Below are 13,730 nucleotides of genomic sequence, written 5' to 3'. Positions count from 1 at the left end.
GAGTGAGCATTTATATAACACCTACTATGTGCCAAGCGCTTTATAAATATTATCTCATTTGATCCTCATAACAGCCGTCTGTGGTAGGTGCTATTATTATCCTCCTTTTACAGTTGAGGAGACTGACGCAAACAGAAGTTAAATGACTTGCCCAGGCTCACACAGCTAGTGTCTGAGGATGGACTTGAACTCGGGTGACTCCAGACCCAGCACTAGCACTCTATCCACTGCACCACCCAGTTGCCTCATAGATATTTTCTCTTATAGATAGGGGAGCTGAAGCCCAGAGAAGTTAAATAACTTGCCCAAGATCAAAAAACTAGTTAATAGAATAGCTGTGTGAACATTTCTGGAATATCCAGATCTTCTGCTTCCTGGTCCAATAATGACTCTCCTATGTCCTAATAATGAAACCTTTATTGCTGGTGTCCTATTTCATAACAAATTATAGGCATGCCCTAATATATGGTTAACAAATGCAATCCATCCCTGTTAGTCTTTCTGGTTTATTGCTAGAGTTAGACTGAGCAAAAGAGAAATATGAAAATATTAACTAGCTGTGTGATGTCGGGTTAGCAGCATAACCCCTCTGGGTCCCAGTTTCTTCTTTCATAAAATGAGGGGAGTTAGACAAAATCAGCTCAGATTCCTTCCCACCCGAGGATTCTCTGATTGGGTGTTTTTAAAAATGGAACATCTGCTTTTCTGTAACTATTAAGTTTAGGGCAAAGGATGCTGGCAAGGTAACAACAATAGATTGTTCTCATACATTTCATACTTCAAATATGGGTCTTTAATCAATATGGGTTCTCTCTATAATAGTGCAACTTGCTACCACATGGTTGGTACTTACTAAATGTTTATTGACTGACTAGAACCCATCCGTGCCTTCTCATTCTGTGCAACTCCCTGAATCCTCCACAAGGTGTCTAGCCAACAAGATGGAAATCTTCCTCTACATAATTTGATATTTTGTGGGTATCAGTGAAGCAGGTAAGGTATGGGGTTTGGAGGTGTGCATATCTATCTTATCTGTCTCAGTTATTCCTTAATCACACTTTCTACATGACCTATTCATTTTAAGTAAATGCAAAATATATAAAAAGCAAATACAAAATTATAGGGCTAACAAAAGCAGGGAGAAACTATGATGGGGGGAGGGGAATAAGGAAAGGCCTTACATTGGACTTGGCACTTGGCCTGAGTAGGGATTCCCAGAGGTGAGTGAAGAGGGAGTATTCCAGGAAAGGGGAAATAGGCAGCCTATGCAAAGACATGAAGACAGTATGGAATGGCACATACAGGGAATACCAAATAGGCTATTTTAACCTGGAATGTAGATATATAGGGGGAAGTAATGCGAGAAATGTTTGTAAAGGTAGCAAGGATCTCTAAGGCATTAATATCCAAACACAGGTGTTTGAATTTTATCCAATAAGGAGCGTGGATCTGCTGGAGCTTGTTGAATTGGGTTATGATAAGGTCAGACCTGTGCTTTAGGGAAATCAGTTTAGTAGCCTTGTGGAGATGAATTGGATGGGTACATACCAAGGATGGGAAGACCATTTAGGAGGTTATTACAAGATTTGGGGCAATGGATGATGTATGGCCATATGAATAGAAAGAAGGGGAAAGAGCAAAGCGAGGTTTTCTTATGTAGTCAGATCCTTTAGTTGTTAGCCACTTTTCAGTTATTTTCTGTCTTACCTAGGAGGTTTTGCACTGTTCAGGACTCAATGAAATCAGCAAGTCTTCTGAAAACAAAATCATAATGGAGGGCCATGACATTTATAGGAAATCTTTAGATTTGTACTTTGCAGTAGACATCCTGCATGACAGTGGCAAGCGCCCTGTTTTATGCCTTACTTGCTATTAATAATCAGAAGGTTACCAAACTAAATTGTGTCACAGTGGATAGAATGCCAGGCCTGGAGTCAGAAAGACTTGAGTTCAAATCCAACCTTAGATGCTTATTAACTATGTGACACTGGGCAAGTCATTTAACTTCTGTTGGCCTCAGTTTCCTCATTTGTAAATAATAGTATCTACCATAGAGGGCTGTTATCAGGATCAAATGAAGTAGTACTGGTAAAGCACTCAATACAATGCTTAGGTATAAAAATCACGTGACAGGACTTCTAGACTCTTCACCATCCTGGCCATAATTCTGAGAATGCACTAGTTTGTCCCCCTTAAAATGTATTGCTCAAGCTAGGAAGTACAGTGGGCCTATTTTTTGCCTTGTTCTGAATACTATATTGATAGAAATGCCATTTTAGATTGTATTAGTTAATACTGTCATTGAAATAATTTGACAAAGGGAATTGAAATGAAGATCATTGGGACAATTCCAAAGGACTTATGATTGGAAGTGCTATCCACATCCAGAGAGGGAACTATGGAGTCTGAATTCAGATCAAAGCATAATATTTTCACTTTTTTTTCCTTTCTCATGGTTTTTCCCTTTTGTTCCGATTCTTCTTTCATAGCATGACTAATGTGGAAATACGATTACTATGGGGCAGCTAGGTGGTGCAGTGAGTAGAGCACTGGCCCTGGAGTCAGGAGGACCTGAGTTCAAATTTGGCCTCTTACTACCTGTGTGACCTTGGGCAAGTCACTTAACCCCGATTGCCCTGCCTTCCCCCCTCCCAAAAAAAGAAAGAAAGAAATAGGATTAATTTGATTGTGCATGTATACCCTATATCAGATTGCTTGCTGTCTTGGGGAGCAGAAAGAGGAAGGGATTAAAATTCAGAACTCAAAAATCTTACAAAAGTGAATGTTGAAAACTGTGTGTATAATTGGAAAAAAAATACCATTAAGTGGAAAAAATTAAAAAATAAAAAGAAATGAGGATCATTTTAAGGGGGCTGTTCCTTAATGATACCTCAGAGTTACAGAGTTGTTATGAAAGCCATCAGCAGTTTGCTTATTTTCATGAACCCATTTTGACTTTATTTTGGTATATGGAGTAAGATATTGGTCTATTCCCAACTTCTGCCATACTGTTTTCCAGTTTTCCCAGCAGTTGTGTATGGTGAGTTCTTATCCCAGAAGCTGGAATCTTTGGGTTTTCAAAGAGTAGATCACTATATTCATTGACTATTGCATCTTGTGTACCTAACCTATTCAGTGATCTACCACTGTATTTCTTAGCTTGTACCAAGTAGTTTTGATGATGGCTGCTTTATAATATAGTTTAATATCTGGTATGGCTAGGCCTCCTTCCCTAGCATTTCTTTTCATTAATTCCCTTGATATTCTAGATCTTTTGTTCTTCCAGATGAGTTTTGTTATTATTTTATCTAGCTTTATAAAATATTTTTTGGTAGTTTGATTAGTATGACACTAAATAAGTAAATTAATTTAGGTAAAATTGTCATTTTTATTATATTAGCTCAACCTAACCATGAGCAACTGATGTTTTTCCATTTATTTAGATCTGATCATAATTGTGTTCATATAGTTCCTGGGTTTGTCTTGGCAGGTAAACTCCCAAATATTTTATATTGTCTACAGCAACTTTAAATGGAATTTCTCTTTCTATCTCTTGCTGTTGGGCTTTGTTAGTATTATATAGGAATGCCATGGATTTATGTGGGTTTATTTTATATCCTGTAACTTTGCTAAAGTTATTTATTATTTCAAGTAGTTTTTTACTTGATTCTCTAGGATTCTCTTAAGTTTATCATCATATCATCTGCAGAGAATGATAACTTAGTTTCTTCTTTGCCTATTCTAATTCTTTCAATTTCTTTTTTTATTGCTAAAGCTAGCATTTCTAGTACCAAATTGAGTAATAGGAGTGATAATGGACATCCTTGTTTCACCCCTGATCTTACTGGAAATGCATCTAGCTTATCCCCATTACATATAATACTTATTGATGGTTTTAGGTAGATGCTACTTACTATTTTCAGGAAGACTCCATTTATTCCTATGCTTTCTAGTGTCTTTAATAGGAACAGGTGTTATATTTTTTCAAAAGCTTTTTCTGTTTCTATTGAGATAATCATATGGTTTCTGCTAGTTTTGCTGTTGATATGATCAATTATACTGATAATATTGAACTGGCCTTGCATTCCTGGAATAAATCCTACCTGGTCATAGTGTATTATTCTCGTGATAAGTTGCTGTAATCTTTTTGGTAATATTTTATTTAAAATTTTTGCATCAATATTCATTAGGGAAATTGGTCTATAAGTTTTTTTCTCTGTTTTGGCTCTTCCTCGTTTAGGAATTAGTACCATATTTGTGTCATAAAAAGAATCTGGAAGGACTCCTTTCACTATTTTCCCAAATAGTCTTATATAAAAGATTAGAATTAATTGTTATTTAAATGTTTAATAGAATTCACTTGTAAATCCATCTGGCTCTGGAAATTTTTTTCTAGGGAGCTCATTGATGGCTTGTTCAATTTTTTTTTTTCTGAGATGGTGTTATTTAAGTATTTTAATTCCTCTTCTGTTAAGTTTGCTTATTTTCTAAAAGTAAATTAAGTTATCATCCAAATCTTAATTATTTTGAGGTATAGCCTAGATAACTGAAACTTTTAGGTCACCTTAATTGCCACTTTACTCAGTAGTTTTAATTCTTTTTATATCTCATTGATTTATCTATAAGAGTTTCTTATGTTTGAATTTTATCACTTTTCCCTTGTTACACTCATCCTCTTGTACTGCTGATTAGAAGTAAATGGGCTAAAAGATGGAAAAGCTCAAAGGAGATATAAAGGACAAAGCCCAGGGAAGACAATCACTCCTCTATGCACAAAAGCTCAAACACATAGGTACACACACTGGCCCTCTCCTTAATAGTGACAGCACTGTTGCCTGGGTGAAATATTGGCAAATATAGCTTCCCTTCTCACTTATACGTTAGTGAGGGAACTCCACCTCATTTACTTTAGAAGTCTTCAGCTAACATATGTTTATTACTTCTCCATCCCTAAGTGAATCCAGGCCGGCCTATTTCATAATTTATCTTGGATTCCATTGTCCATTTTTCCTGGCATATCATATGGGAAGGAATTTGTACTTAAGCACACCTTTTTCAAAGTGCCAACCCCTGGCTTCAGTGGTTAAGCAATTGGGTACTCAATATCTTAAAGGATTAGCTGAATTGAATTATTTTTACTCTATCAATTACTTGAAAATGTCACTTTTTTATTACTGCTTTTGAGATAATTTGATAAATGGATGTTAGAAATGAAGATATTTTTGATTAACTGTACCATAAGTGCTTTTACTTATTGATAATGATTGAAGTACCTTAAATTGACATAATGTTTTTCTATGGAGTTTAAAAGTGGTCTTTCAGTGTACTATTTGTCTTTTTTTCCTTAAGAGAATAAATGCAAAGCTTCATGATGGAGTGTGTCAGCATTGTAAAGAAGTTCTGGAGTGGAGAGTAAAATACAGCAAGTACAAACTACTATCAAAACCTAAAAAATGGTGAGTTAACATATTCAGCAAATATTTATTAAGGGCCTTGTGTTCTAGACCCTGGATGCAAAGATAAAAAAAATCCACTCCCTGCCCTCAAGGAGTCTGTATCTTATGGGAACTGGGAGTGGGGGGAGAGGAAGAGGGCAGGATAACAATATGCACAGAGAAATATAAAATAGATATACAGAGTAAACAGAAAGTATTGTCAGGGATACAGACTGCCAACAATTGGAGGGGAGAGCTGGGAGTTGGGGAGTCTAGAGAATGCTTGGGAAAGGCCTTAGATGGGAAGTGGCATTTGGGCTTAGCTAAGAACAGAAGCAGGGGGATGATATTGCTTGTGCAAAGACATAGAGTCACCAGCAGGTATTGGGCTGGCATCCAGCAAGCTTCTAGCAAGCTTGGCTGAAATGCCAAATACATGTTGGAGAGTAATGGAAAATGAGTCTGGAAAGAATCATGGGATGAGACTGTTGACTGATGTTGATGCAACATCAGTTGTATCACTTCTCATAATTTATTACTGAACCTTTAATACTGAAAAGAGGACACTTGAGAAAATGGATTCAATAGATACAAGTGTAAAGTGGGAAGCTTGCTTATTCCAGGCCCCCAGACAAAGTCCATCTTCAACCCAAATCCCACTCAGTAAAGACAGACAAATCAATCAATCAAGAAGCATTTGTTAAGTGCCTTTTATAGGCCATACATAGTATGGCGCTTGGTCAGACTAGAAACTGGAAATGAGGCAGTTGTAACTGCTACATTGCTTCAAGTGAATCAAAGATTTAGATATTCAGTTTAACCAACTTTTATTTAACAAATTAAGTGTAGAGCAGTGGAGGAAATAAAGATAACTTTGACAACTATCCTTATAAGCCTAATAAAAATGATAAGATGTGAATCTAAATAGCAGCTGAAAATTTATAAGGACAAAAGAAAGTCCCAATTCTAAGGGTTATCTTTGAATAATTGCTGGTTAAAAAATGGTTAGGGACCTCAGAGACATTAAGGTCTGACCTGTATCTGGCTAAGAATTGCTTTCAACTCTCTTGATAAGTTGTCATGTGGCTTTTGCTTGAAGATTTCCAAGGATGAGGAGTCTTCTACTTTTGAAAGCAACCTGTTACATTTTTGGATTGTTTTAATTATTATTAGGAAATTTTCCCTTACATCAATTTTCCTCTTTGCAGTTGTGCCTAGTACTACCCCATGCAGCTGTTAGGAGCAAGTCTGTTCTTTCTTCTATGTGACAAACCTTTATAAATATTTGATGGCAGGTATCATGCCTTTCCTGAATCTTTTTGTCCCCAGTCTATCACCACTTCCTGTCAGCTTGCCTTCATATATGTTCATCTCAAAGCCTTTATCCATCCTAATCATATTCACTTGGATGCTCTCAGGTTTATGAATATTAATCCGGAAACATGGTGCCTTTAACTGAACGTTGTATTCCGTACTCCAGATTTGACCAGAGTGGAATACAATGGTCCTATCACACTCCTGGTCCTGGGAGAGTGTCTCTCTGTCTCTCTGTCTCTCTCTCTCTATGTAGTGTAAGATTACTTTATTAGCATTTTTTACTGCCTTTTCACACTTTTGACTTGAGGCTGTAAGCCACTAAGACCCTATAATCTTTTTTTCAGATATATTGCTGTCTAGGCTTAACTCTTGCATTTGTACTTAGGAAATTGATTTTTTTTTGAAGCCAAGTATAAGAGTCTACATTATCTCCATTAAATTTCACCTTATTAAATTCAGCATGCTGTTGTAGCTTGTCACAATCTTTTTGGATCTTAATTTTTTCATCCATTGTGTTAGCTGTCTCTTGAAGCTTTTTGTCATTTGCAAATATGAATAAACATCAGTGATACAGTGATACAGAACAATATAGGAACAGGCACTGATGCCTGGGAAAGTCCAGTAGATTTGTCTTTCCACTTAATTTGACTTTGAATCATTAATTGCTACTTTATAGGTCAAGCCAATTCAGCCAGTTCCTTTTCTAACTAATTGTACTGTCATTTACCCCTGTATCATTTTATCTTGCCCACAAGAGGAGCTTGAGAGACTTTGTCAGATGTTTTACTAAAATTTATGTAAATTGTATCTCCATCATACACCTGATCCCCTTGCCTTGTCTGAAAGGAAAATGAGCTTGGTTTTTTTAATAAAACGGTGCTGGCTCTTTGTGCCTACTTCTTCCTTTTCTAAATGCTTACTATCTCTGAAATAATACATTTTGGAAATTTGATCGGAATTGAAGCCAACCTCACCAATCTATATAATTTGCAAATTCTATTTTTTTTTTCCCTACTTGCCTGTTTTTAAAAATCAGGACTTTAACTCTGAAAAGTTAAGGGCAGCTAGGTTCTCAGTATCACTCTACTAATCTTGGCTATCAGCTGCCTATTAATTATTTTTGTTCTATCCTTTGCAGTCCAGAGGTCATTCTCCTTAGGAGTGAATAGGGGACAAAATAAAAATTCTGCCTTCTGTCAGTCCTTTTCATCATCCCATCACTTCAAACAATAGTCTCATCTCCTTGAGTTCTTCTCTTCTCTTTCTTTCCTATAAATCTTTTAAAAATCCAGAACCCCTTTTTATTTTCCAACACTTATAGATAGTCTGATACTTTTCAGAGAACCTTGTGATTGGGAGGAGAATTTTAATTTTTTTCTGTGCAAAGTATTTTTATGTACTCTTCACTTGTGACAATAACTGTTGCAGCCTGTCTTCCTCTTGGATGTCTGCAGAATAATTCATAGGTACATCAAAAGTATTTTGTGTAGGCCTTTGGCTTTATGATTGGCAGGTGGGTCCCAGGAGTGACTTACGTTGGCTACCACAAGTCAAATCTCTGTGCTTATGACCCTCACTATCCTATCTCTTTTGGAGTCTGGGTTTTGGGGGAATAGGTCCTAAGCTGATTCTGGAATGCAGAGAGTTAGCTATACTCCTCAGTCTTTTTACCCTAAGCAAGTCTTTTTTTTTTTTCTTAAGTAGTTTATTTTCCTCCATTGTGAGAAATATACTCGCATTAACTAATAAATCCAGGAAGGCATTTATTCAGGTTCTTACAAGAACAGGTAACCTAAATTATGTAGGCACATCTGTTTAAGGCAAAAACATAATCCTTTATACCCTGTCCTAATTCACATTTCCCTCCCCTGCTCCCATTGGCCAGGAGTTGTAGGGTTCAGTCTATCCAGAGACACCTAAAACCCACCCACATGGGTCTCTGCCTCTGATTACATTTCACATTTTGGGCACGTACACCGCCTCCCCCATTCTCATTTCCTTCCTATTTTGACAAGTTATAAACTTTTTTTTTAAAGGAATTTCCTCAATTGATGTACAGGGGCTGTTGAAGTTTCCTTCATTATTAACATAAGAAGTGTCCCAATATACAAGATATGGTTGTGGAATGAAGTTTTCCTGTGGTCTTTGGGGTTGTGGACATAAAAGAGACAATTCCTGGATTTTCATTCAGTGTTCCAAGGAAGGAGATGTTCACCCTCAGATATGTTGATGAGCAGGCCCCACATCCTGTTGAGTGAAGTGTAAATCAACATTCCTCACTCAACATTCCTCTTCTAATCTATTTTCCTGCGTATTGCCCCAAATACAGGTATTACATATATTACATATTTTCTATGGGAACATAAGTTCAATTCATATCTTACACCCAATTACGTGTAAAAACAATTTTCAACATGCATTTTTAAAATTAAGTTCTAAACTCTCTTTCTCTCCCCCATCTCCCAGAAGGCAAGCAATTCTGTATAGGTTATACATATGTAGAAATGCAAAATATATTTCCATATTAGTCATGTGAAAGAAAGTTTGCTTTGATCTGTATTCACACTCCATCAGTTCTTTCCCTGGGGGTGGATAACATCTTTTATCAAAGTCCTTGAGAGTTATTTTGGAGTATTATATTGCTGAGAATCACTAAGTCATTCACAATTGATCATATTACAATGTTTCTGTTACTGTGTACAGTGTTCTGCTGGTTTTACTCATTTCACTTTGTTATCAGTTCATGAAAGTCTTTCCAGGTTTTTCTGAGAGCATCAAGCTCATCATTTCTTATAGTACAATAATACTCCATCACAATCATATACCACAGCTTGTTCAGCCATTCCCCACTTGAAGTGCATCTCCTCAATTTCTAATTCTTTACCACCAGAAAAGAGCAGCTATAAATATTTTTGTACATATACATCCTTTTCCTTTTTGTTTTTTTATTTTTGGGGGGATACAGATCTAGTAGTGATATTGCTGGGTCAAAGGGTATGCATGGTTTCATAGGCCTTTGTGCATAGTTTCAAATTGCTCTGCATAATTGTTGAATCAGTTCACAACTCCACCAACAATGCATTAATGTTTCATTTTTCCCACATCTCCTCCAGCATTTGTCATTTTCCTTTTCTGCCCTATTAGCAAATCTGATAGATGTGAGGTCATTTCTCCAATCAATAATGATTTAGAGCATTTTTTCATATGGTTATAGATAGTTTTGATTACTTTATCTGAAAACTGACTTCATATTTTTTGATCATTTGTCAATTGGGGAATGGCTCCTATTTTTATAAATTTGACTCATTTCTCTATATATTTGAGAGATGAGACCTTTATAAGAGAAACTTGCTGCATAAATTTTTTTCATAGTTGTGATTGCTAACTGTATTTCCCTCCATTCTATTTCTCCCATGTTTATCATATTCTTTCTGCCTGTCTCTCCTTGAAAGTGTTTTGCTTCTGACTACTACCTCCCCTAATCTGCCCTCCCTTCTATGAGCACCCTCTATCCCTTATCTCCTTCCTCTCCTACTTTTCCTGTAGGATCAGATGGATTTCTGTACCCACTTGAGTATGTGTTATTTCTTCTTTGAGCTAATTCTGATGAGAGTAAGGTTCAGATGTTCCCCACCACCTCCCCTTTCTTCCCTTCCACTATAAAAGCTCTCTTGCTTCTTTTATGTGAGATAATTTACCCCATTCTACCTTTCCTCTTCCCCCAGTGCATTCTTCTTTCTCATCCTTTAATATTATTTTTTATATACCATCTCATCATATTCAACTCACACCTGTGCCCTCTGTTTATATATACTGTACCCTAATAATGAGAAAATTCTTGTGCGTTACGAGTTTTATCTTCCCGTGTAGGAATGTAAACAGTTTAACCTCTAAATCCTTTATGATTTCCCTTTCCCTGTTTACCTTTTTATGCTTCTCTTGAGTCTTATGTTTGAAAGTCAGATTTTCTGTTCAGCTATGGTCTTTTCATCAGGAATGCTTGAAAGTCTTCTATGTCATTGAATACCCATTTTTTCCCCTGAAGGATTATACTCAAGTTTTGCTGGGTGGGTGATTCTTGGTTCTAATCTTAGCTTCATTGCCCTCTGGAATATCATATTCCAAGCCCCTAATATAGAAACTGCTAAATCTTGTGTTATCCTGACTGTGGCTCCATGATACTTCAATTGTTTCTGGCTTCTTGCAATATTTTCTCCTTGATGTAGGACCTCTGAAATTTGGCTATAATATTCCAGGGAGTTTTCATTTTGGGATCTCTTTTAGGAGGTGATCAGTGGATTCTTTCAATTTTTATTTTACCTTCTGTTTCTAGAATATCAGGAAAGGTTTGATAATTTCTTGAAAGATGATGTCTAGGCCCTTTTTTTGATCATGGCTTTCAGGATGTCCAGCAATATTAAAATTATCTCTCCTGTTTTTCCTAGGTCAGTTGTTTTTCCATTGAGATATTTCACATGGTCTTCTATTTTTCCATTCTTTTGATTTTGTTTTATTGTTTCTTGATATCCCACAGATTCATTAGCTTCAACTTGCTCAATTCTAATTTTTAAGGAATTGTTTTCATGAGTGAACTTTTGTACCTCCTTTTCCATAGACCAATTCTATTTTTTAAGGAGTTCTTTTCTTCAGTGAATTTTTGTGCTTCTTTTTCCATTTGGTCAATTCTGCTTTTTAAGGCATTCTTCTCTGATTTTCTTCAGTAATTTTTTTGTGCCTATTTTACCAAGTTGTTGACTCTTTTTTCATGATTTTTTTTTGCCTCACTCTCATTTCTCTTTTTCCAGTTTTTCCTCTGCCTCTTTTAACTTGATTTTCATAATCCTTTTTGAGCTCTTCCATGGCCTGAGACCAACTCATATTTTTCTTGGAGGTTTTGGCTATAGGAGTTTTGATTTTGCTAACTTCTTCTGAGTGTGTGTTTTGATCTTCTGTATCACCATAGTAATTTTCTTTAGACTGATTATTTTTTCTGTTGTTTGCTCATTTTCCAGCCTATTTTTTGACTTTTAACTCTTTGCTAAAGTGGGGTTCTGCTTCCAGGTTGGAGGGCACACTGTCTCAAGCTTCAGGGGTTTTGTGCGGCCATATTTGGAGAGTATTTTTATTGATGAGGTGACCTTTTGCAGTGATGAAGAGCTTTTATAGAATCCTAAGATTTAGGTCTTATGGAAGATCATCTGGTCCATATCACTTATTTTCTGTATGAGCCAACTCCAACTCATCACCTAGCCAAGCCAGGATTCTGTTGTTGGAAGACTGTTCAGTTTTCTGAATGTGTTTCTTTCCTACTGCCTTACCCTTTACAGTTTTGGGCCTGGCTCACTGTCCATCTACAACACTTGTCCTGTTTCTGTCTATGCATCTATGTATCTGTCTCTATGTATGTATATATCTATCTTATAGATATTTATATGTCTGTATCTCTATATGCATACATATATAGCCATATCTAACAAGAGGCTACTTGTTCAACTAGACAGGAGGTGTTTTTCATCTACTTGCTTCTCTTTGTTTTTTTTTTTCCTGAGGAGACTTAGTAGTGCTCCAAACCTTACTCCATTTAGTTCACTGTCATCTGCAAATAGAAGATTTTTGGCCTTATCATTAATGGGATACCCTTCTTTTGCATGGGCTCTGAGAAAGACATTATTCATAACACCATTGAGCACTTTAAGTAACCATACACATTCTTACTTTATACCTTGATTAGTTAAATACTTGGTTATATTATTATATTACTTGGTTATATTCTGCAGCGGTTTTTTATGGTTGTATTTTTATTTATTTTGTTAAACATTTCCCAATTCCTTCACCCTGCCACTTACATGTAAAGATAGTTTTCAGCATTCATTTTTATGAGATTTTGAGTTCAGATTTTTCTCCCTTTCCTTCTACCTCCCCAAGACAACAAGCAATCTGAAATAGGTTATAGATCAGACTTGCACAACTTGGCATCAGGTAATGGCCAAAATTAAAATAGGCTACACTTCTTCAGGCCGCAGATAGATATTTTAGCAGCTTTTTACAAATAAACCATATTTTTTTAAAAAAGGGAAATTTAAATTAATATCAGTTAGTTACACTTATTACATAACATTTTTATTTATCATGAAGTCACATTAATGTTAAAAGGTTACTTTGCTATGTGGTACAAGTTTTAGTACATTTTTCTGGTTTTCTTACTGCTTACATTTAATTAATGGGGTGTATTACACTTCTTGTCAGCAATCAGTTTATCATACCCAGAATCATGTCTGAAATCAGTTTCTTTAGGAATCTGAAAAGTAACCTCAGTAGGTGCCTTATTTTCTGAGTTTACTGTCTTGAAAAAACTGTTGTTCCTAATTGAGATTTTTCAGCAATTTGAACACTTTGATTTGTTTTTCATTGGTGTCCAATTTACTTAAGTCAGGATGTTTTGATTTGAAATGGCGACAAAGATTATATTCCTTCGGAATGGCTATTACTTCTCGGCAAACAAGGCACAATATTTTGTCACTTGTGTAAGTAAACAAGCATCTGTTTGTCCACTCTGGATTAAACACTTTATGTTCTGATTCAATCTTCTCTTTCTTTTTATCACCCATTTTACAAAGTCACCCCCAAAATTTTAACGTTAGAACCAAAAAAATCTCCACAACAACTGCGCACATACAAAGAAGTACTGAGCTGAGTGTCTGACCTTGGAGAGAGCTCCAGACATCCATGTAACTTGGAGGGCAGCTGCACAACAAGGGAGGGGAAGAAGCCCTCGTTTTGGTGCTCATTGCATAGCAGGCGTCAGCTGTGTTGGTGCGTGACTGTACTCACTTTGTCTCTGTTCAATGCCAGTAATGACTAAAAACATAGCAAAAAGATACAACTCTCACTCCTGTCAGAGCAGAGACAGACTGATGATGGCTGGTTGCTGCCGGTCGCATGACAAAAAGGAGAGAGTATGCAGTGGCAACCCACATA

The 13,730-nt window shown here is 36.3% G+C and overlaps 1 protein-coding gene across 1 annotated transcript in view; it reads left to right on the top strand.

Annotated features, from left to right (window-relative positions):
* The window catches only part of C9H9orf85 (chromosome 9 C9orf85 homolog), a 116,060-nt gene that overhangs the window by 56,686 nt on the left and 45,644 nt on the right, over positions 1-13,730 (top strand). The window contains exon 2 of the mRNA XM_036739061.1: positions 5,350-5,456. Within this exon, the coding sequence (XP_036594956.1) occupies positions 5,350-5,456 (107 nt within the window). The remainder of the gene's footprint in view (positions 1-5,349; positions 5,457-13,730) is intronic.

Source organism: Trichosurus vulpecula, chromosome 9, assembly GCF_011100635.1.
Source record: "Trichosurus vulpecula isolate mTriVul1 chromosome 9, mTriVul1.pri, whole genome shotgun sequence".
NCBI lineage: Eukaryota > Metazoa > Chordata > Mammalia > Diprotodontia > Phalangeridae > Trichosurus > Trichosurus vulpecula.
Note: the sequence above shows the minus strand (reverse complement) of the source record. Positions and strands in the feature narration are given on the sequence as shown.